The sequence below is a fragment of the Heterodontus francisci genome, chromosome 27 (assembly GCF_036365525.1).
Source record: "Heterodontus francisci isolate sHetFra1 chromosome 27, sHetFra1.hap1, whole genome shotgun sequence".
Lineage (NCBI taxonomy): Eukaryota > Metazoa > Chordata > Chondrichthyes > Heterodontiformes > Heterodontidae > Heterodontus > Heterodontus francisci.
The window spans coordinates 9,678,712-9,703,575 of record NC_090397.1 but is presented as its reverse complement, the minus strand read 5'-3'; the positions used below and the strand labels follow the sequence as shown (position 1 = coordinate 9,703,575).

Below are 24,864 nucleotides of genomic sequence, written 5' to 3'. Positions count from 1 at the left end.
GAATAGAAAAACAGAATATTTTTTAAAAAGCGTGAAACTTGTAAATGTTGATGTTCAAAGGGCTTTGGGTGTACTGGTGCAAGGAACACAGAAAGTTAGCATGCAGGTACAGCAAGCAACTAAGAAGGCAAATGGCATGTTGGCCTGTATTGCAAGGGGATTGGAGTACAAAAATAAGGAAGTATTGCTACAATTGTACAGGGCTTTATTGAGACTACACCTGGAACATTGTGTGCAATTTTGGTCTCTATAGCTAAGGAAGGATATACTTGCATTGGAGGTAGTAAAGTGAAGGTTCACTAGATTGGTTCCTGGAATGAGAGGGCTGTTCTATTATGAGAGGCTGAGTAAATTGAGCCTATGGTCTCTGGACTTTAGAAGAATGAGAGGTGATCTCATTGAAACACACAAGATTCTGAAAGGGCTTGACAGGGTAGACACTGAAAGGTTGTTTCCCCTGGTCGGGGAATCTAAAACACAGAGGGCACAGTCTGTGTTGATAAGGGGGCAATCATTTAGGACTGAGATGAGGAGAAATTTCTTCACTCAAAGGCTTGTGAATCTTTGGAATTCTGAACCCCAGAGGGTTGTGGATACTCCATCGTTGAACATATTTAAGGCTGAGATAGGCAGATCTTTGGTCTCTCAGGGAATCAAGGGATATGGGGAGCAGGTAGGAAAGTGGAGCTGAAGCAGAAGATCATCCATGATCCTATTGAATGGTGCAGTAGGCTTGAGGGACCGTATCGTCTACTCCTGCTCCTATTTCACATGTTCTTTAGACTCTGTACTCTCGGGGCCTCCTTAAATGAACCTACATTCCATTCCCAGAATGTCCTGGTTATATCTGTGATATACAGCAGATGGTTTCTTCAGGCAAACCATAATATGGAGCCTGTGCACAGTGTGGGGTGGGCGGGGAAGGGTGCAAATTTCAATGGCTTGTTCTGCCAGTGGAACGGAGGTGGAGTGGGATTTAACTTAAATTGGGAACAGATGTTCTCAGGGAAATGCACGTCAGAAATGTGGAGGTCGTTTAGGGAGCACTTGCTGCGACTGCTGGATAGGTTTGTCCCGATGAGGCAAGGAAGGGATGGTAGGGTGAAGGAACCTTGGAGGACAAAAGATGTGGAACAGCTAGTCAAGAGGAAGAAGGAAACTTACGTAAGGTTGAGGAAGCAAGGATCAGACAGAGCTCTAGAGGGTTACAAGGTAGCCAGGAAGGAACTGAAGAATGGACTTAGGAGAGCTAAAAGGGGACATGAAAAAGTCTTGGCGGATAGGATTGGGTAGGATTAAGGAAAATTCCAAGGCGTTCTACACTTATGTGAGGAACAAGAGGATGACCAGAGTGAGGGTAGGGCCGATCAGGGATAGTGGAGGGAACTTGTGCCTGGAGTCGGAGGAGGTAGGGGAGGTCCTTAATGAATACCTTGCTTCAGTATTCACTAGTGAGAGGGACCTTGTCATTTGTGAGGACAACGTGAAACAGGCTGATATGCTCGAACAGGTTGATGTTAAGAAGGAGGATGTGCTGGAAATTTTGAAAGGCATGAGGACAGATAAGTCCCTGGGGCCAGACGGGATATACCCAAGGATATTACGGGAAGCGAGGGAAGAGATTGCCGCGCCTTTGGCGATGATCTTTGCGTCCTCTCTGTCCACTGGAGTAGTACCAGATGATTGGAGGGTGGCAAATGTTATTCCCTTGTTCAAGAAAGGGAATAGGGATAACCCTGGAAATTACAGACCAGTCAGTCTTACGTCGGTGGTGGGCAAATTATTGGAGAGGATTCTGAGAGACAGGATTTATGATTATTTGGAAAAGCATAGTTTGATTAGAGGTAGTTAGCATGGCTTTGTGAGGGGCAGGTCATGCCTCACAAGCCTTATTGAATTCTTTGAGGATGTGACAAAACACATTGATGAAGGAAGAGCAGTGGATGTGGTGTATTTCATTTTGGAAGGTCGAATTTGAATGCAGAATACAGGCTTAAAGACAGGATTCTTGGCAGTGTGGAGGAACAGAGGGATCTTGGGGTCCACGTCCATAGATCCCTCAAAGTTGCCACCCAAGTTGATAGGGTTGTTAAGAAGGCGTATGGGGTGTTGACTTTCATTAACAGGGGGATTGAGTTTAAGAGCCGCGAGGTTATGCTGCAGCTCTATAAAGCCCTGGTTAGACCACACTTGGAATATTGTGTTCAGTTCTGGTCGCCTCATTATAGGAAGGATGTGGAAGCTTTAGAGAAGGTGCAGAGGATTCTGCCTGGACTGGAGGGCATGTCTTATGAAGAAAGGTTGAGGGAGCTAGGGCTTTTCTCATTGGAGCGAAGAAGGATGAGAGGTGACTTGATAGAGATGTACAAGATGATGAGAGGCATAGATAGAGTAGATAGCCAGAGACTTTTTCCCAGGGCGGAAAGGGCTATCACCAGGGGGCATAATTTTAGGGTGTTTGGAGGAAGGTTTCGGGGACATGTCAGAGTTAGGTTCTTTACACAGAGTGGTGGGTGTGTGGAATGCACTGCCAGCGGTGGTAGTAGAAGCAGATACATTAGGGACATTTAAGCGACTCTTGGATAGGTACATGGATGATAGTAGAATGAAGGGTATGTAGGTAGTTTGATCTTAGAGTAGGTTAAAGGGTCGGCACAACATCGTGGGCCGAAGGGCCTGTACTGTGCTGTACTGTTCTATGTTCTATGTTCAAACTGCACTCAAGTCCAAAGACGTCATTCCCGAAAAGTGGGAATGGTGTCACCTGCACCTTCCTAGTGGGCAGTCAGAGCTTCATTGGCACCGAGCAGCACAAGGCTGCCCTCTCCCCGAGGTGCCCAAAACTGGTCCGCTCAAGGTGTCCATGCTCCGTCCCAGGCCGAACGTGTCCCGCTAGTCCATCAGCTTAGAAAGGAGTCATTATGGTATCTCAGAAAAGTATCCAGCCCATCTGAATTCAATTCTCTTTCCTTTCTAAAGGTAGGGGCTTCTCAAAGGGCCTCACTGGAGCACATGCCCGCTCTCAGCTGACATAAGCTCCGCTGAGCTCTCGTAAGGGCGTACTGGGGTGGGGTGTGAGTTTCTCCAGATACTCCCCCTTTGGCATGGAGTGAGGGGGGCAGAAGATTTACCCATGGATCCGCACGCTAGTAATCCTGGTGGAACCAGGTTCAGTATTCAGTCCTCGAGATTTAAAATAATAACACGATTGTCTCACAGCAGAGCACAACTCACCAAACGTATATTTCATGTTGCAGAATACTTCGGGATTTCTTAAGACCTGGTTTCTGCACTCACACTTTCCTGAAACAAACAGTTAAAATATGAGGACAGAGGGAAAAGCATTTGGTACACATGCGTATCTGAGCAAATCTTGATGGAAACTAATCAAATCGAGGGAAAAGAATATTGCCGACAGAAATGTTATCTTTCAAAACAACTTCACTTTTTGCTCAAGAATACTTTCTGGTCATTTAAAATTATAATCAACTTTCTTTAGTCGTAATTTGGAGTAATTTTAACTCAACCCACCCAGCATGAAACTGATGGGATCAGATCGCTCCCCCATTTCGCACCTGGTCTTGTTTCCTCACTGAAGTCATTGGAGGTTAAAATTACCCCTAAACAGGGGAACTGATTCTGCTGTTGATTTCTTCAAAGCTGGAAACCTGGTCCTTCTGAGGAGCTCACGTTTGTGCCCAAATCACCCGCGATTAGAACTGAAATACGGGGCAAGTGTCAAGTCATCGCTTTCTCAGATGCCCAGCTCACTGTCACTGGTACCCAATCTGGGCACAAAAGGTCATCAGTGGACTGTGCCTGTGTAGATAGACAATTGACCAAGATAGTGTAGGGCAAAGCAGGAATCATGAGGATAAACTACATGAGCATAGGACTAGGTTTGATGTTTTTAAAGGTTTTTCTTTGCATGGAGGTTTATTGACTCTTGGAACTAGTTACCGGCTCATGTGGTAAATGTGGATTGGTTGCAATGGTTCAGAAGGCGCTGGATGAGCTCCTCACTGTTGCTAATATCACGGTGCACGGAAGGTTGGTGCGACATTGGGCTTTGGCCTCATGGTCACTGTGACTTCCTGGAACACATTTTCACTTCCTTAGAGTTTTTATCTGGTTCTTTACCTTTCCCAGGAGATGACATGGCTACTGGTGGGAGGAATGGGGGCTATGACGCTTAGTTACACCATGACATCTTGCAACAAACTTGATGGATCAGCCGATCTTTTCCTGTTAGTCTTTCTGTATGATTCTATGTGCCTGTTGTACAGTATCTATGTTTCTGTGTGTTATTTTTGTGCCACACGCACACTCCCTGAACCGAAGGCTGGGAACCTGCTCTGATTTCAGACCTCCGCCACCAATGGTTTCCTTTTCCAATTTCCTCTTCCAGCATCGACAACCAAGCTGAGATCAGTGACTCCCCGTGAGGAGTCATGAAAACAAATTCTATGTCGCAGGTCTCGAGTTCTCCAATCATTCTGCCTTGCAGTGTCTTTGATTATACATAAGAACATAAGAAATAGGAGCAGGAGTAGGCCATTCAGCCCCTCAAGCCTGCCCCACCATTCAATAAGATCATGGCTGATCTGTCCCAGGCCTCAACTCCTCTTTCGGGCCTGCTCCACCTAACCCTCGACTCCCCGAAATTTCAAACATCTATCTACCTCCTCCTTAAATACACTTAGTGACCTAGCCTCCACAACTCTCTGAGACAGAGAATTCCAGAGATTCACCACCCTCTGAGAGAAGAAATTCCTTCGCATCTCAGTTTTAAATGTGTGCCCCCTTATTCTGTAACTACGTCCCCGAGTTTGAGATTCCCCCACCAGTGGAAACATATTCTCAACATCCACCCTCTCAAACCTCCTTAAAATCTTACATGTTTCTATTAGATCACCTCTCATTCTTCTAAAGTCCAATGAATAAAGGCCTAACCTGTTTAGCTGTTCTTGATAAGACGACCCCTTCATCCCAGGAATCAGCCTAGTGAACCTTTTCTAAACTGCCTCCAATGCTAGTATATCCTTCCTTAAATACAGGGACCAAAACTGTACACAGTACTCCAGGTGTGGCCTCACCAACACCCTGTACAGTTGTAACAAGACTTCCCTATTTCTAAACTCCAACCCCCTAGCAATAAAAGTCAAAATTCCATTTGCCTTGCTGCTGTACAGGAACTGACCGCAATTAGCAATGTGACTAATTCTCCCTAGAGCAGTGAAGGTTTAGAGGAGGTTTGATAGAGGTGTTCAATATCATGAGGGGTTTTGATAAACTAAATAAGGAGAAACTGTTTCCAGTGGCAGAGGGTCAATATCGGAGCACTCAGATTTAAGATAATTAGCAAAAGGGGGGAGATGAGGAGATTTTTTAATGCAGCAAGTTGTTGTGACCTGGAACGCGCTGCCTGAAAGGGCGGTGGAAGCAGATTCAGTAGTAACTTTCAAAAGGGAATTGGATAAATACTTAAGAAGGAAAAAAAATACAGTGCTATGGGGAAAGAATAGGGAGAGTGGAACGAATGAGATTGCTTGATTAAAGAGCAAGCACAAACGTGATGGGTTAGAATGTCTCCTTCTATGCGATATGATTCTGTGATTCCAGTGTATTAATGGAGCACTATCTCCATGTTTAGCAAAGTTATTTCTTGCTGAGAATATACATTCCTTATAGGAGCAGTAATTTTTGAGTTGATTATGGTATTCTTCACTAGAGGAGAAGTCTAGATGCTGGGATAGGTTTTGACTTTGTGCGAATTTTTTAAAAATTCATTCATGGGTTGTTGATGTCTCTGACAAGGCCAGCAGTTATTGCCCATCCCTAACTGCCATTGAGAAGGTGGTGGTAAGCTGCCTTCATGAACCGCTGCAGTCCATGTGGTGTAGGTGCTGTTAGGAAGGCAGTTCCAGGATGTTGATCCAGCGACAGTAGAGGAACAGCGACGTATTTTCAAGTCAGGATGGTGTGTGGCTTGGAGGGAACCTTGCAGGTGGTGGTGTTGCCATGCGTCTGATGCACTTGTCCTTCTAGGTGGTAGAGGTCACGGGTTTGGAAGGCGATGTCGAAGGAGCCTTGGCAAGTTGCTGCAGTGCATCTTGTAGATGGTACACACTGCTGCTACTGTGTGTCAGTGGTGGAGGGAGTGAAAGTTTAAGGCGGTGGATGGGGTGTCAATCAAGCAGGTACTCCTCCACTGTTGCTAAATTATCAAACTGCTTATCTGACATCCAGTACTGGATAAGCAGAAATTTCTTTCAATTTAATATCGGGAAGACTGAAGCCATTGTTTTCAGTCCCCAGTCCTAACTCCATTCCCTAACTACCGACTCCATCCCTCTCCCTGGCAACAGTCTGAGCTTAAGCCAGTCTGTTCGCAACCTTGGTGTCACGTGACCTGAGATGATCCTCCGACCTCATATTCGTGCCATCATTAAGACAACCTAGTTCCACCTCCATAGCGTTGCCCGACTTCGTCCTGTTTCAGCTCACCTGCTGCTGAAACCCTCATTCATGCCTTTGTTACCTCTAGATTTGACTATTCCAACACACTGCTGGGTGGTTCTACTCTCTGTAAACTTGTGGTCATCAAAAGCTCTGCTGCCTGTGTTCGAACTCACACCAAGTCCCGTTCCCCTATCACCCACTGTGCTCACTGACCTACATTGGCTCCCAGTCAAGCAAAGTCTTGATTTTAAAATTCTCATCCTTGTTTTCAAATCCCTTAGTGGCCTCAACTCTTCCTATCTCTGTAATCTCCTCCAATCCCACAATCCTTCAAGATATCTGCGCTCCTCTGATTCTGGCCTCTTGTGCAACCATGACTTTAATCACCACCATTGGTGGCCGTGCCTTCAGCTGCTTGGGCCCCAAACTCTGGAATACCCTCCACCTCGCTTTTCTAATTTAAGACACTCCTTAAAACACAAGAACATAAGAACACAAGAAATAGGAGCAGGAGTAGACCATATGGCCCATCGAGCCTGCTCCGCCATTCAATATGATCATGGCTGATCTTAGGATTTAACTCCACTTTCCCACCCGCTCGCCATATCCCTTGATTCCCTGAGAGACCAAAAATCTGTCTATCTCAGACTTAAATGTATTCAACAATGGAGTAGAGAAGTCCAAAGATACACAACCCTTTGAGTGAAGTGATTTCTCCTCATCTCAGTCCTAAATGATCGGCCCCTTATCCTGAGACTGTGTCTCCGTGTTTTAGCCTCCCTGACCAGCAGAAACAATCTCTCAGTGTCTACCCTATCCAGCCTCTTCCGAATCTTATATGATTCTTCTATAACTTCTATGTTTCTATGATTCAATGAAATTCTAAACTCCAGAGAATATAGGCCCAATTTACTTAGTCTCTCATTACAGGACAACCCCCTCATCCCAGGGACCAATCTAGTGAACCTTTGCTGCACTGCCTCCAATACAAGTATATCCTTTTTTAAATGTGGAGACCAAAACTGCACACAGTATTCCAGATGTGGTCTCACCAAAACTCTATACAATTGTAGCAAACACTTCCTTATTCCTTCCTGTACTCCAATCCCCTTGCAATAAAGGCCAACATGCCATTTGCCTTCCTAATTGCTTGTTGTACCTGCATGTTAACTTTCTGTATTCCTTGTCCAAGCACACACTTTTTGAACATCGACACTTACAAGTTTCACACCTTTTAAAAAATATTCTGCTTTTTTATTCTTACAACCAAAGTGCCTAACTTCACACTTGCCTTCATTATACTCCATCTGCTAACTTGTTGCCCACTCACTTAACCTGTCTATATCTCTTTGCGGCCTCTCTGTGTCCTCCCCACAGCTTACCTTTTCACCTACCTTTGTATCATCAGCAAACTTAAATACATTACTCTCTGTCTCTTCATCCAAACCATTGATATAGATTGTAAATAGCTGAGGCCCCAGCATGGATCCATGCGGCACTTCACTATTCACTGCCTGCCAACTTGAAATTACCCCATCAATGTCTACTCTTTGTCCCTGTCCGTTAACCAATCATCTATCCACACTAATATATTATCCCCAACTCCATGAGCCTTTATCTTGCCAATTAACTTTCTGTGTGGCACCTTATCGAATGCCTTTTGGAAATCCAGGTATACTACATCTACTGGTTCCCCTTTATCGGCCCGACCAGTTACATCCTCAAAAAACTGTAATAGGTTTTTCAAACAGGATTTCCCTTTAGTAAAACCATGTTGACTTGTTCTAATCATACTGTGCTTTTCTAAGTGCACTGTTAAGACTTTCTTAATAATAGATTCCGGCATTTTCCTAATGACTGATGTTAGGCTAACGGGCCTGTAGTTCCCAGTTTTCTCTCTCCCTCCTTTCTTGAAAAGTGGTGTAACATTTGCCAACTTCCAATCTGAAGGAACCATTCCCGAATGTAAGGAATTTTGGAAAATCATAGCTAGCGCATCCACCATCTCTGCAGCTATCTCTTTTAGAACTCTCGGATGGGGGCCATCGGGTCCTGGAGATTTGTCAGATTTCAATACTTTTTCTCTGCTGATATGAATTTCCTTCATTTCCTCACTCTTTTTAGCCCCTAGGTTACTGTCTATTTTTGGTATGGAACAAGTGTCTTCTACTGTGAAGACAGACAGAAAATATTTGTTCAATACCTCTACCATTTCCTAATACCCCATGATAATTTCTCCATTCTCTGCTTCCAAGGCACCAATGTTTACTTTAGCTACTCTCTTCCTTTTGATATACCTATAAAAGCTCTTACATCTATTTTTATATTACTGGCTAGTTTACGCTCGTTCTATTTTTTCCTTTTTTTAATCAACTTTTTGGTAGCCCTCAAACACTCCAAATCCTCCAACTTGCTACACTTTTTTGCAACATTGTAAGCAAGATTAATCTAATACTATCCTTAACTTCCTGAGTGAGCCACAGACGGGTCTTTCTGGCTGAGTTTTTGTTTTTCAAAGGAATGTATTATTATTGAACATTTTGAATGATCTCTTTAAAAGTTTCCCACTGTTCATTTACCACCATACCTTTTAGTCTATTTACACAATTAAACTTAGCTAATTCTCCCCTCATGCCTATATAGTTGGCTCTGTTTAAGTTTAAGATTCTTGCTTGTGATTGGATCATGTCACTTTCAAACTTAACATGGAATTCAATGGTATTATGATCACTGTTTCCCAGTGTTTCTTTTACTATGACATTGCTTATTAACCCTGCTTCATTACACAATACTAGATCTAAGATAGCTTTATCCCTAGTTGGCTCCACAACATACTGCTCCAAGCCACTGCCCTGAAAACTTTCTACAAACTCATCTTCTAGACCACTCCTGCCAATTTCATTGTCCCAGTCTACATGAAGATTAAAATCCCCCACAATTAATACATTGCCTTTGTTACAAGCTCCAATAATTTCTTGTTTAATGTTCTGTCCAATGGTATAACTACTATCAGTGGGCTATAAACTAGTCCCACCAGTGTTTTTTGATTCTTGCTATTCCTTATTTCCATGCACACTGATTCTACTTCATGATCTTCTGAGGCCAGATCCTTTCTCACTAATGTCCTTATGTCATTCTTTACTATCAGTGCTACCCCTCCTCCTTTGCTACTCTGTCTGTCTTTCTGAAATATTGTGTACCCTGGAATATTTATTTCCCAACCTTGATCACCATGTAACCATGTCTCTGTGATGGTGATCAGATTCAAATCATGTATCTCTATTTGTGCCACTGGTTCATCTACCTTATTGCAGATGCTTCAAGCATTCAGATAAAGAACCTGTAATTTCATTTTTTTGCTTCCATTCCCTTCATTGACCTTATTTGCTGATGTACAATTTCTGTTAAACTCTCTGTCCCTTCCTGTCCCATTCTGCTTGTCTTTACCCACGTTGCGATACTGTTCCAATGCCTTGGCCTTTCTCTTTGGATTTCTAAATCTCATCTCTCCAGAACCCTCCCCCTACTCTGTTAGTTCACAACCTCTAGTCTTATCTTCTGGCTCACTCCTGAGTTTGCATGCACTGTCCTTTCCTGTCACACCCAGATTATAATTTCCCTTATTGCAATTGTTACGACCAGGTGAGAAAGAGGTCTCGGGGTTCCCTTTCAGCCTTCACCTGGTCTTACTGTAACAGGGTTTTATGTTTAAACACACTGTGTTTTTAGCTCCCCCTTTGGTGAATCTTTGTTCACCGCTTTCCAATTATAAGGCAAAGAAACCAGCACAAACAGGCTTTCTTAGGTTTAAAGAAGAAAGGTGAAATGTTATTAAACTTAAACTCTAATTCGGTTGACACTTACGGATACATGACATGCCCATACTAGCATGCATACTCAATACACACATGTAAATTAAGACAGAAAAGAGAAGAAAAATTAAAATGGAAAGGTTTGAGGCAATATCTGAAGAGTTGTTGTTACAACTCTTCCAGCTCACTGTAGAGTCCTTGATTCGTTGGGGCCCAGCATTCTTCTTAAACCTTGTTCACTGTAGGAAACTTGGGGTTCATGTGTCTTCATTTGGTTTTTGGAGTTCTATGAGAAAGAGGTGGGAGCAGCCAGGACAGGAGAGGCAGTCTTTTCAATCCAGGAGCAAAGAGCTTTCTACCAGTTCAAACACTGTCTCTACAATTTAAAACTCCACAAGTTGGCCAGCAAGGTGGTCATGTGACTGACTGGTTTAACCACTTCTGGCTTTGTGGATTGTATTGGAGCAGGGGAAAGCTCCTTTGTTCCCAAGCACTGTCTGTTAATATGCAAAAATGTCTTTCCAGCCAGGGCCTGGCAACCCTCGTCACAGGCCTTCTCTTCCCAGCAACAATTTGAAATTTAATGTCCATGTGGCGAAATTAATGTGCCTCATTCTTGGCAGGTGGGGGCCTGCATGACACTATCTTGCTCTCTTGCCTTCTCTCTCTTTAAACTATTACATCTTTCCTCACTTGATCCCTCGCCCCTACTACCTACCTCTTTGTCCAAACTTTTGGTTATCTGACCTAATATCTCCTTTTGTGGCTTGGTGTTATACTTTGTTTTATAATACTTCTGTGAAGCGCCTTGGGATATTTTATTATGTTAAAGGTGCTATATAAATGCAAGTTGTTGTTGCTGCTTTGTCCTGGATGGTGTTGAGCTACTTGAGTGTTGTTGGAGCTGCATCCATCCAGGCAAGTGGAGAGTATTCCATCACACTCCTGACTTGTGTCTTGTAGATGGTGGACAGGCTTTGGGGAGTCAGGAGGTGAGTTACCAGCCTCTGACCTGGTGATGGCGAGTTGGCAGCTTGTGTTACATCACTCCTCATTGAAGTTAATGGGAATAAAAGTGGGGAGGGATGTGAAACTGGCCGGTGACTCACTACCATCCTTTCTATTATCACTCAAAGTCAAGTAACACAAACCTGTACTTAAGACAATAATAGCAAATCGGGAAATGAGGATCTTTGGTGAGGATTTTGAGGTCAAGGGTGAAGAAAGAGGTTTCTCACCTGAATGTCTAAGAGCGGAGAAACCTTGCGCGTCCTCCCAGTTCCAGGTGAGTTCTCTCCCAGAGAGGGCAGAGGAAAGGCCCTGGTTCTGTGCCTGGTCTGCAGACCCATGGTACAAGCTTACATCTGCAGGGCTGTCAAATTCAATGAAGACACGTCAATACGCTAAAGGGAATTCAAATATTTTCCTCAAGTTGGTTTTCTCTTCAATGCCTAGTGGTCCATGATGGCAACTGTTTTCCACTCCAGAGCCAGCTGTTCTCCCTCTGGGTTGTTTCCATAACAAAGTCCCTCAGGCTGTCAGCCTGAATCCCAATTCCCTCACCAGGAGAACGGGCTAAGACACGATGGGGAGACAGCATTCCACTCCCATTGGATGTCAGTCCAGAGGCCATAGCTTCCATCTCCTGCTTGCCAGGGTCCTTTTAATTAAGCACTCTTTAAAATTTCTATTTGCAGCAAGTTATTTACGTTCCCCCCCCCTCCCCCCCACCAATCCCCCACTTTCTGCTCTTGCTGAGTGCACAGTTTGGGGTTGGTGGGAATTCTTTCCTCTATAGAGGGTGGGGGCGTGTGCATGTGGTAGTGGGGGGGTGGGTCTGGGCTCCACATGGCTTATCTCACAATGACTTTGTTTGAGTTCACTTGTCTATGCTACTGTAGGGGTGGGGAGGAGTGGGGGGGGGGGGGTGGCAGTGACACATTCATAGTTATTTAAAGAAGAAACAGCCCCCATTCACATCTTGTAGAAATGAGGGGCAGTACATCCTGTAAATTATGTGCACGTATAACATTTCTATGTTACCCTAAAAGAGCCATTGATCTATTGAATTGCTATTTATTAGTGGGATGCGGGTGTTGCTGACAAGACCAGCCCTTTGGCTGCCTTGAGGTTTGATATAACTGAGCGGCGGGCCAGGCCATTCCAGAATCTATAGGATGTGAATTTGGAGTCACCACCATCATCCTCCGCCCCCTGAAAACTGGTGCACAGGTACAGACAGGCTCATGGAAAGTTGGCCTTTATCTCAAGGGGGATACAAAGGGGAGGAAGTTATGCTTCAGTTGTATAGCGCCTTGGTTAGACTGTATCTGGAGAATTGCATTCAGTTCCTGGCACTTCAGGAAGGATATATTGGCCTTGGAGGGAAGGCAGTGCAGGTTCACCAGAATGATACAAGGGTTTAAAAGGTTAAATTATGAGGACAGGTTACATAAATTTGGTTCGTATTCCTATGAGTTTAGAAGATTGACAGTGATTTTGTTGGATGCGTTTACAATGGTCAAGGGATTTGATAAGGCAGACAGAGAGAAACTATTCCTCTGGTGGGGGAGTCCAGAACAAAAGCAGCATAATCATTAAATTAGAGCTAAGCTATTTAGGAGGGAAATCAGGAAGAATTTTTTTTCACACAAAGGGGAGTAAAATTCTGGAATTCTCTCCCCCCAAAAAGCTGTGGATTCTGGGCATAAATTGACATTTTTAATACTGAGATCAATAGCTTTTTGCTGGACAAGGATATCAAGGGATAGAGAACAAAGGCGGGTAAATGGAGTTGAGATACAGATCATCCATGATGTAACTGAAAGGATGAGCAGGGCTCAAGGGGCTGAACAGCCTCCTCCTGCTTATGCACCATGCATTAAGTCAGGACGCTTCAGAGGGCATTAAGACTAAGAGTCAACCACATAGTAGATTTATGTGTAGGCCCAGATTGGGAAGCAGGTTCCCTTCCCTGAGGGGTATCAGTGAATCTGTTGAGTTTTTATGACAATCCAACAGCTTTTGATGGTAATATTTTCATGGTGCCAGTCCATAGATTCCTGGAATTATTCAACTATTCCGTTTTCTGGGCTGGGAATTGTACTGAAAGCCTCTGAGTTGCCAGCACCCATACCATAGTTATGCAAATGTATAACAATTAAACATTCTAAGCTGGTCCAGCTCTTTCTTTCCATCGAGCTGAGCTGAGTTATACTGCGTACCCACCTGCTGGTACAGTCACCAGTGTAAGAGTCACAGCTTCCTGCGCAGTCACATGGTCGGCAGCCATATTCTCCGAGACCCCAGTATCCCAGCATGCAATTGTCACAGCGGGGCCCAGCCACACCAGGCTTACACAAACAGTCACCAGTCATGGTGTCGCAGGGGATGTGGGACTGTAAAGGCAAGGTGGCAGAGCCAACAGGATGGCACGAGCAAGCTAGAGTGAAACAAATAAAGAGACTTTCAGTGCATCCATCAACTTCTGGCAGGTGGGCAGATTACCATTGACCAGAAACTTAACTGAACGAGCCACATAAATACTGTGGCTACACGAGTAGGTCAGAGGCTGTGTTCTGCGGCAGGTAACTCAGCTCTTCACCAATGTTCCCTCTAGCTTCTCTTTGCTATGTGCAGCCTGTTTCTTGTACTGTGTGTTCCCTTTAGGATTGCTGTGCAGCTGCACAAGAGTGCATCGTAAGGGGAACGTTGATTGTGCATGGCCTATTTGTGCCCTGCATGGTATGTTCTGGATTGCTGCACAGTCACTCACCCACATAGCTCCTGACTTCCCAAAACCTGTCCACCATTTTTTTTAAATTTGTTTATGGGATGTGAATGTTGTTGGCAAGGCCAGCATTTGTTGCCCATTCCTAGTGGCCCTTGAGAAGGTGGTGATGAGCTGCCTTCTCAAACTGCTGCAGTCCATGTGATGTAGGTACACCAACAGTGCTGTTCGGAAGGGAGTTCCAGGATTTTGACCCAGTAACAGTGAAGGAACGGCGATACTGTTCCAAGTCAGTATGGTGTATGGCTTGAAGGGGAACTTGCAGGTGGTGGTGTTCCCAGGCATCTTCTGCCCTTGGCCTTCTTGGCGGTAGAGGTCACAGGTTTGGAAGGTGCTGTCGAAGGAGGCTTGGTGAGTTGCTGCAGTGCATCCTGTAGATGGTACACACTGCTGCCACTGTCCGTCGGTGCTGGAGGGAGTGAATGTTTAAGGTGCCAATCAAGCGGGCTGCTTTGTCCTGGATGGTGCCGAACCTCTTGAGTGTTGATGGAGCCGCACTCATCCAGGCAAGTGGAGAGTATTCCATCACACTCCTGACTTGTGCCTTGTAGATGGTGGACAGGTTTTGGGGAGTCAGGAGGTGATTTACTCACTGCAGAATTCCCAGCCTCTGACCTCTTTTGTAGCCACAGTATTTATATGGCTACTGCAGTTCAGTTTTTGGTCAATGGTTAACCCCAGGATGTTGATAGTGGGGGATTCATCAATGATAATGCTGTTGAATGTCAAGGGGGGGGAGGGTTAGATTCTCTCTTGTTGGAGTTGGTCATTGCCTGGCATTGGTGTGGCACAAATGTTACTTGCCACTTATCAGCTCAAGCCTGAATGTTGTTTAGGTTTTGCTGCATTTCTACATGGACTGCTTCAGTATCTGAGTTGAGAATGGTACTGAACACAGTGAACATCCCCACTTCTGACCTTATGATGAAGGGAAGGTCATTAATGAAGCAGCTGGAGATGGTTGGGTCTCGGACACTACCCTGAGAAACTCCTGCAACAATATCCTGGGGCTTAGGTTTGGCCTCCAACAACCACAACCATCTTCCTTTGAGCTTGGTATGACTCCATAGAGTGGAGAGCTTTTCCCCTGATTCCCCTTGACTTCAGGTTTGTTACGTAGCAAAGCTACATATATTAATACACAGGGCCCTGTTCTTTGCAGCCAGAAACAACATTTACACACATTGCGTCTGTTTCAGCTGAACAAAATAAGTGACAGCCATTTGCTGGTTCATTCCTCAGGGAAATGCCTTGACTAATCAGAGTCAAGCTACCTGGTTTAAATTTCAAACAAAGCTTGGCAGTTAACTGTCAGTCACCGTAAACTGGTGCATTTTCCATGGCAACATCTCTACCAATCAGCGTTCATTTGCCAACCAATCAGCACTCTCTTCTCATGCAGTATAAGTTGTCGTTTTCCCTTACATTGGTTATTCTTGTGTATTGTCCTGAAGAGTGCAAGACGAAAAGCTTTGACAAAATGTCTGTTATCTTTTATAAAAAAATATATTGGGAATACAGTGTATGGGTAATTTGAAACTGACATGGAGGTGAGTGTAAACTTTTTAGGAGGAACAGGTGATTTTGAACCTATGGTTCCCAAGCTCTCCACTATTGGGTTTTCCTCACCTCATGTCTGGATCTGTTGTAGACTAATTGATAGACACTGATTGCTCTGATTAGTCAACAACTCCATTATTGTATCATGGGACTATCAGGATGGTAGACGGTGATCCAAATGGAGCTTGTTTTCCTTGTCCAGCAGTTCCTATGTTCCTCTCAGGTATATGTGCACTTTGAATAAATGTGATCACATAGTGACCACTTCAGATAGGAGAAGACCATGCCATTGATATAACATTATGCCAGGAGTGTAAAATTGGGCAATAACAAATCCACAGCTCCTATCATCCTGGACCCAATTTTCTTTTGTATCAATTTCAAAGCGGGCTCCTGGCAAAGGCCAATTTCAGCTCTGTCTCGTTCGACCCATCTAGCCCACCTATCCACAGTACTCTCTTTGTGAATTTCGACTAACTCTGAACCACATTTGTTGCCAAGAACCTGTCCAGTTCCTCCTAGAAACCTATTAAGGTTTCTTGTTTCATAATAATGACCATTATTCAAATATACTCCAACAATCAGTGTCCACCTGCGTAGGTATTAAATTGTAGAAAATAAAGTAAGTGAATTAGCTGGACTAATAGCCATGTTAGTGCACTGTAGGAACATTCCTTCATATCTGGACTCCCAAAGACCAAAGCCACAATTGGAGAAAGTAGGAAGCAGTTTAGGAGTAATTCAGAGATTCATCAATACATATTGATGTATTGCGGCACAGTGGCGCAGTGGTTAGCACCGCAGCCTCACAGCTCCAGCGACCTGGGTTCAATTCTGGGTACTGCCTGTGTGGAGTTTGCAAGTTCTCCCTGTGTCTGCGTGGGTTTCCTCCGGGTGCTCCGGTTTCCTCCCACAGCCAAAAGACTTGCAGGTTGGTAGGTGAATTGGCCACTAAAATTGCCACTAGTATAGGTAGGTGGTAGGGAAATATAGGGACAGGTGAGGATGTGGTAGGAACATGGGATTAGTGTAGGATTAGTATAAATAGTTAATGGTCGGCACAGACTCGGTGGGCCGAAGGGCCTGTTTCAGTGCTGTATCTCTAAATCTAAAAAAAAAATAAGTAAGAAATGTTAAAGAAATGATCTTACCCAGGCAGACGTCTGGGGCAGAGAGCGGGACCCTGAGGTCCCTGTAGAAGCCTGGCTGGCACCGTTGGCAGTGCTGCCCCTCTGTGTTGTGCTTGCAGTTGTCACAGACTCCACCACTGTGATTACCCAATGCCAACCACATTCTGAGGTTGAAATGGCAGCTGTCGGCATGGTTATTACAATTGCATTCTGTCAGAAGGGGAAAGATAATGGAGTTAAAATCCTTTCAAATGAGCAGTATGTAGACAGGCCAACCAGGGGCGATGCCACATTGGATTTGGTACTGGGTAATGAACCCGGCCAGGTGTTAGATTTAGATGTAGGTGAGCACTTTGGTGATAGTGACCACAATTCGGTTAGGTTTACCTTAGCGATGGGCAGGGACAGGTATATACCGCAGGGCAAGAATCATAGCTGGGGGAAAGGAAATTATGATGCGATTAGGCAAGATTTAGGATGCGTAGGATGGGGAAGGAATCTGCAGGGGATGGGCACAATCGAAATGTGGAGCTTATTCAAGGAGCAGCTACTGCGTGTCCTTGATAGGTATGTACCTGTCAGGCAGGGAGGAAGTTGTCGAGCGAGGGAGCCGTGGTTTACTAAAGGAGTTGAAGCGCTTGTCAAGAGGAAGAAGAAGGCTTATGTTAGGATGAGACGTGAAGGCTCAGTTAGGGCGCTTGAGAGTTACAAGCTAGCCAGGAAGGATCTAAAGGGAGAGCTAAGAAGAGCAAGGAGAGGACACGAGAAGTCATTGGCGGATAGGATCAAGGAAAACCCTAAGGCTTTCTATAGGTATATCAGGAATAAAAGAATGACCATAGTTAGATTAGGGCCAATCAAGGATAGTAGTGGGAAGTTGTGTGTGGAATCAGAGGAGATAGGGGAAGCGTTAAATGAATATTTTTCATCAGTATTTACAGTAGAGAAAGAAAATGTTGTCGAGGAGAATACTGAGATACAGACTACTAGGCTAGATGGGATTGAGGTTCACAAGGAGGAGGTGTTTGCAATTTTGGAAAGTGTGAAAATAGATAAGTCCCCTGGGCCAGATGGGATTTATCCTCGGATTCTCTGCGAAGCCAGGGAGGAGATTGCAGAGCCTTTGTCCTTGATCTTTATGTCGTCATTGTCGACAGGAATAGTGCCGGAAGACTGGAGGATAGCAAATGTTGTCCCCTTGTTCAAGAAGGGGAGTAGAGACAGCCCTGGTAATTATAGACCTGTGAGCCTTACTTCGGTTGTGGGTAAAATGTTGGAAAAGATTATGAGAGATAGGATTTATAATCATCTTGAAAAGAATAAGTTCATTAGCGATAGTCAGCACGGTTTTGTGAAGGGTAGGTCGTGCCTCACAAACCTTATTGAGTTTTTTGAGAAGGTGACCAAACAGGTGGATGAGGGTAAAGCAGTGGATGTGGTGTATATGGATTTCAGTAAGGTGTTTGATCAGGTTCCCCACGGTAGGCTATTGCAGAAAATACGGAAATATGGGATTGAAGGTGATTTAGTGCTTTGGATCAGAAATTGGCTAGCTGAAAGAAGACAGAGGGTGGTGGTTGATGGCAAATGTTCATCCTGGAGTTTAGTTACTAGTGGTGTACCGCAAGGATCTGTTTTGGGGCCACTGCTGTTTGTCATTTTTATAAATGACCTGGATGAGGGTGTAGAAGGGTGGGTTAGTAAATTTGCGGATGACACGAAGGTCGGTGGAGTTGTGGATAGTGCCGAAGGATGTTGTAGGTTACAGAGGGACATAGATAGGCTGCAGAGCTGGGCTGAGAGATGGCAAATGGAGTTTAATGCGGAAAAGTGTGAGGTGATTCACTTTGGAAGGAGTAACAGGAATGCAGAGTACTGGGCTAATGGGAAGATTCTTGGTAGTGTAGATGAGCAGAGAGATCTTGGTGTCCAGGTACATAAATCCCTGAAAGTTGCCACCCAGGTTAATAGGGCTGTTAAGAAGGCATATGGTGTGTTAGCTTTTATTAGTAGGGGGATCGAGTTTCGGAGCCACGAGGTCATGCTGCAACTGTACAAAACTCTGGTGCGGCCGTACCTGGAGTATTGCGTGCAGTTCTGGTCACCGCATTATAGGAAGGATGTGGAAGCTTTGGAAAGGGTGCAGAGGAGATTTACTAGGATGTTGCCTGGTATGGAGGGAAGGTCTTACGAGGAAAGGCTGAGGGACTTGGGGTTGTTTTCGTTAGAGAGAAGGAGGAGGAGAGGTGACTTAATAGAGACATATAAGATAATCAGAGTGTTCGATAGGGTGGATAGTGAGAGTCTTTTTCCTCGGATGGTGATGGCAAACACGAGGGGACATAGCTTTAAGTTGAGGGGTGATAGATATAGGACAGATGTCAGAGGTAGTTTCTTTACTCAGAGAGTAGTAGGGGCGTGGAACGCCCTGCCTGCAACAGTAGTAGACTCGCCAACTTTAAGGGCATTTAAGTGGTCATTGGATAGACATATGGATGAAAATGGAATAGTGTAGGTCAGATGGTTTCACAGGTCGGCGCAACATCGAGGGCCGAAGGGCCTGTACTGTGCTGTAATGTTCTATAAGACAATATTAAAACTTGTTAGAATGAACTCATTAGAAAATACTAAATGATTAATCATTTATTTGTCTGCATTTAAGTTTTCCCTCGAGTAAAATAGAAACATTAGATTACAACCCAGAAACAGGCCATTTGGCTCAACCAGTACATGTTGGTGTTTACCCTCTGCATGAGCAGTATCCCAATCCCCTATGCCAGTACTGTTCCAATCTCCCTTTATCCCACTTTCCTTTAACCTCCTATTTAAAATAAATATTAGACACAGGGCTTAATTCTAACGCCCCCTCCCCGTACCAGATGAGAGTGGGGCATTCGGTTGGTGGAGAAGTTAGAGTACAGACAGTGGTTCATCACAGCCACGCCCCGTTATAAACTATAAAAATGTTCCTGAACCTCTCTGAAGGCTCAGGGGCCTGTGAGTTGCACAGTGAGATAGCAAATGCAACCCCTTGCCAAAGGCTGAGACCAAAACCTTCAGCAGGTGAGTGCTCGGAGGGACAGCAGGCCGCTGCAGGGCCCTGTCCCACCACTGGGAGGAATCCCTGACCTTCACCACAGCACCCTTGGGACTTACCATCAGCCCCTGCATAAAAGGAGGTAAAGGTGCCAGGGATCGGGACAAACAACACCCAATCCCCCCACTGCCACCATTTGCATGTGATGGGTTGAGAAAGAGCGGGCAGTGGATGCTCTGTGGTCAGGGTGCTGAGGTGGTGTTATGACGGTACTTCTGTATTTTTTGTTAAGTTTTTTTTTTGAGGACTCATATTTTAGAATTATGGACATTGTTTTATTTGGGAAAACTGAAAAGGATTCCATGGATGTTTTTATCACTGGGGGTCATTGAAAGGACACAGTGGTCTTGTTTGAAAACAACGTTTACAGGAAGTCACTTGTCTTTAGATAAATACCCAGCAGGGGCTTTTTGACTTGGGAAGATGTTTACAGAGAAATGACAGGTCAAGATTTATAGGGGTAAGGAGGCTTGACTCTTGAGATATTGTTATTGGTTTCACTTTGGACAGTGTGTTGGGGTGTGAACTGTTTTGAAGGCAGTTGGAGGAAACCAGCCAAGAGAGCAGCCACCATCAGCTCACCCTCTTCCATCTCTTTGAGAACGTCCTGAGAATCAAGCGTAAGGAACAGAGATACCGATGCTGCATTTCTCCTGAAAGGTCTGCCAGAAACCCCTATTGTTGCATTTCTCGTGGATAGCCTGCCAAACTGATCTTCAACGTTCCCAGTGACAGCTGTCGATGCGTAATTGTGACGCCAAACCAAAAAGGGACAACTGACATCTTTCCATATCTTTCCTTTTTTTCTTCAAGAATTAGCAAGTTTTTGGCAAAAGTATTCTTCTTTGTCTTTTTAAAAATAAGAACTCTAAAGAGAAAATCTCTTCATTTTTCGGTGAACCGGTGTGTATGAGTGAGGAGCGAAGGTAAAGGGAACTTACATATTTCAATCTGTGTACTAATCCTTTGCTTAGTTACTGGTTATGTCTTGTTTTATAATTAACTGATAATTTTGTTGTTTATTAAAGAAATCTGGTTGGTGTATTTTATTCTGGGATAAAAATAGTGTCTACGATTGGTTGTATCAGTAACTGGATAAAGATTTAAATAGATGTTGTGACCTGTGGAGAGGTGGAACTAGAAAATATAGTGCACTCCTCCCGCGTCGGTCGTAACAGTGGCGATAGAGCAGTGTGGTCAGGGTAATGAGGGGGCTGGTGGGCAGTGTGGTCAAGGTGGCGAGGGGGCAGTCGGGCAGTGTGGTCAAGGTGGCGAGGGGGCAGTCAGGCAGTGTGGTCAAAGTGGTGAGGGGGCAGTCGGACAGTGTGGTCAAAGTGGTGAGGGGGCAGTCGGACAGTGTCGTCAGAGTGGTGAGGGGGAGGTCGGGCAGTGTTGGCAGAGCGGGGAGGGGGAGGTCGGGAAGTGTGGTCAGGGTGGTGAGGGGGCAGTCGGGCAGTGTGGTCAGGGTGGTGAGGGGGCAGTCGGGCAGTGTGGTCAGTGAGGTGAGGGGGAGGTCGGGCAGTGTGGTCAGTGTGGTGAGGGGGCAGTCGGGCAGTGTGGTCAGTGTGGTGAGGGGGAGGTAGGGCAGTGTGGTCAGTGTGGTGAGGGGGAGGTCGGGCAGTGTTGGCAGAGCGGGGAGGGGGAGGTCGGGAAGTGTGGTCAGGGTGGTGAGGGGGCAGTCGGGCAGTGTGGTCAGGGTGGTGAGGGGGCAGTCGGGCAGAGTGGTCAGTGAGGTGAGGGGGAGGTCGGGCAGTGTGGTCAGTGTGGTGAGGGGGCAGTCGGGCAGTGTGGTCAGTGTGGTGAGGGGGCAGTCGGGCAGTGAGGTCAGTGTGGTGAGGGGGCAGTCGGGCAGTGTTGAGGGTGGTGAGGGGAAGGTCGGGCAGTGTGGTCAGTGTGGTGAGGGGGCAGTCGGGCAGTGTGGTCAGTGAGGTGAGGGGGAGGTCGGGCAGTGTGGTCAGGGTGGTGAGAGGGCAGTCGGGCAGTGTGGTCAGTGTGGTGAGGGGGAGGTCGGGCAGTGTGGTCAGTGTGGTGAGGGGGCAGTCGGGCAGTGTGGTCAGTGTGGTGAGGGGGAGGTAGGGCAGTGTGGTCAGTGTGGTGAGGGGGCAGTCGGGCAGTGTGGTCAGTGTGGTGAGGGGGAGGTCGGGCAGTGTGGTCAGTGTGGTGAGGGGGCGGTCGGGCATTAAGGTCAGGGTGGTGAGGGGGCAGTCAGGCAGTTTGGTCACGGTGGTGAGGAGGAAGTCGGCCAGTGTGGTCAGTGTGGTGAGGGGGAGGTCGGGCAGAGTGGTCAGGGTGGTGAGGGGGAGGCCGGGCATTGTGGTCAGAGTGGTGAGGGGGCAGTCGGGCGGTGTGGTGAGGGGGCAGTCGGGGAGTGCGGTCAGGGTGTTGAGGGGGTAGTCGGGCAGTGCGGTCAGGGTGGTGAGGGGGAGGTTCGGCAGTGTGGTCAGTGTGGTGAGGGGGAGGTCGGGCAGTGTGGTCAGGGTGGTGAGGGGGAGGTCGGGCAGTGTGGTCAGGGTGGTGAGAGGGCACTCGGGCAGTGTGGTCAGAGTGGTGAGGGGGCAGTCGGGCAGTGTGGTGAGGGGGCAGTCGGGGAGTGCGGTCAGGGTGTTGAGGGGGAGTTCGGGCAGTGCGGTCAGAGTGGTGAGGGGGAGGTCGGGCACTGAGGTCAGGGTGGTGAGGGGGCAGTCGGGCAGTGCGGTCAGGGTGGTGAGGGGGAGGTCGGGCAGTGCGGTCAGGGTGGTGAGGTGGAGGTCGGGCAGTGTGGTCAGAGTGGGGAGGGGGCAGTCGGGCAGTGTTGTCAGGGTGGTGAGAGGGCGTTCGGGCAGTGTGGTCAGGGTGGTGAAGGGGAGGTCGGGCAGTGCGGTCAGGGTGGTGAGGGGGAGGTCGGGCAGTGTGGTCAGGGTGGTGAGAGGGCAGTCGGGCAGTGTGGTCAGGGTGGTGAGGGGGAGTTCGGGCAGTGCGGTCAGAGTGGTGAGGGGGAGGTTGGGCAGTGTGGTTCGGGTGGCGTGCGGGAGGTCGGGCAGTGTGGTCAGAGTGGTGAGGGGGCAGTCGGGCACAGTGGTCAGGGTGGTGAGGGGGAGGTCGGGCAGTATGGTCAGAGTGGTGAGAGGGCGGTCGGGCAGTGTGGTCAGTGTGGGGAGGGGGCAGTCAGGCAGGGTGGTCAGGGTGGTGAGGGGGAGGTCAGGCATTGTGGTCAGGGTGGTGAGGAGGCAGTCAGGCAGTGCGGTCAGTGTGGGGAGGGGGTAGTCGGGCAGTGTGGTCAGGCAGCTGAGGGGGCAGTCGGGCAGTGTGGTCAGGGTGGTGAGGGGGAGCTTGGAGAGTGTGGTCAGTGTGGGGAGGGGGTAGTAGGGCAGTGTGGTCAGGCCGCTGAGGGGGAGGTCGTGCAGTGTGGTCAGGGTGGTGAGGGGGAGGTCAGGCAGTGTGGTCAGTGTGGGGAGTGGGCAGTCGGGCAGTGCGGTCAGGGTGGTGAGGGGGAGGTTGGGCAGAGTGGTCTGTGTGGTGAGGGGGAGGTCGGGCAGTGTGGTCAGGGTGGTGAGGGGGAGGTCGGGCAGTGTGGTCAGGTTGGTGAGAGGGCACTCGGGCAGAGTGGTCAGAGTGGTGAGGGGGCAGTCGGGCAGTGTGGTCAGGGTGGTGAGGGGGCAGTCGGGCAGTGCGCTCAGGGTGGGGAGGGGGAGTTCGGGCAGTGCGGTCAGAGTGGTGAGGGGGAGGTCGGGCAGTGAGGTCAGGGCGGTGAGGGGGCAGTCGGGCAGTGTGGTCAGGGTGGTGAGGGGGAGGTCGGGCAGTGTGGTCAGGGTGGTGAGGGGGAGGTCGGGCAGTGTGGTCAGTGTGGGGAGGGGGCAGTCGGGCAGTGTGGTCAGTGTGGTGAGGGGGCAGTTGGGCAGTGCGCTCAGGGTGGTGAGGGGGAGTTCGAGCAGTGCGGTCAGAGTGGTGAGGGGGAGGTCGGGCAGTGAGGTCAAGTGGTGAGGGGGAGGTCGGGCAGTGTGGTCAGGGGGCAGTCAGGCAGTGCGGTCAGCATGGTAACGGGGCAGTAGGGCAGTGTGGTCAGGGTGTTGAGGGGGAGGTCGGGCAGAGTGGTCAGTGTGGGGAGGGGGCAGTCAGGCAGGATGGTCAGAGTGGTGATGGGGCAGACAGGCAGTATGGTCAGGGTGGTGAGGGGGCAGTCGGGCAGTGCGGTCAGGGTGGTGAGGGGGCAGTCAGGCAGTGTGGTCAGAGTGGTGAGGGGGCAGTTGGGTAGTGTGGTCAGTGCGGTGAGGGGGAGGTCGGGCAGTGCACTCAGGGTGGTGAGCGGGAGGTTGGGCAGTATGGTCAGGTTGGAGACTGGGCAGTCGGGCAGTGTGGTCAGGGTGGTGAGTGGGCATCGGACAGTGTGGTCAGGGTGGTGAGGGGGCAGTCAGGCAGTGTGGTCAGGGTGGTAAGGGGGCAGTCAGGCAGTTTGGTCACAGCAGTTAGGGGGAGGTCGTGCAGTGTGGTCAGTGTGGTGAGTGTGCAGTCATCAGTGTGGTCAGAGTGGTGAGGGGGAGGTCGGGCAGTGTGGTCAAGTGCTGAGGGGGAGGTCGGGCAGTGTGGTCAGGGTGGTGAGGGGGCAGTCGGGCAGTGTGGTCAGGGTTGTTAGAGGGCAGTCGGGCAGTGTGGTCAGGGTGGTGAGGAGGAGGTCGAGCAGTGTGGTGAGGGGGCAGTCGGGTAGTGTGGTCAGGGAGGTGAGGGGGAGGTCAGGCAGTGTGGTCAGGGTGGTGAGGAGGCAGTCGGGCAGTGTGGTCAGAGTGGTGAGGGGGCAGTCAGGCAGTGTGGTCAGGGAGGTGAGGGGGAGGTCAGGCAGTGTGGTCAGGGTGGTGAGGGGGCAGTCGGGCAGTGTGGTCAGGGTGGTGAGGGGGAGGTCAGGCAGTGCGGTCAGGGTGGTGAGGCGGAGGTCGGGCAGTGTGGTCAGGGTGGTGAGCGGGAGGTCGGGCAGTGTGGTCAGTGTGGGGAGGGGGTAGTCGGGCAGTGTGGTCAGGCGGCTGAGGGGGCAGTCGGGCAGTG

At 47.9% G+C, this 24,864-nt stretch overlaps 1 protein-coding gene across 2 annotated transcripts in view; it reads right to left on the bottom strand.

The window, feature by feature from the left end:
* Nucleotides 1-24,864, bottom strand: part of ntn4 (netrin 4) — a 134,525-nt gene that overhangs the window by 11,457 nt on the left and 98,204 nt on the right. For both annotated transcript variants that reach the window (XM_068059681.1, XM_068059683.1), the window contains exons 5-8: nt 16,776-16,964; nt 13,503-13,716; nt 11,513-11,646; nt 3,235-3,303 (exon numbers count right to left, since the gene is read on the bottom strand). In XM_068059681.1, the coding sequence (XP_067915782.1) occupies nt 3,235-3,303; nt 11,513-11,646; nt 13,503-13,716; nt 16,776-16,964 (606 nt within the window). The remainder of the gene's footprint in view (nt 1-3,234; nt 3,304-11,512; nt 11,647-13,502; nt 13,717-16,775; nt 16,965-24,864) is intronic.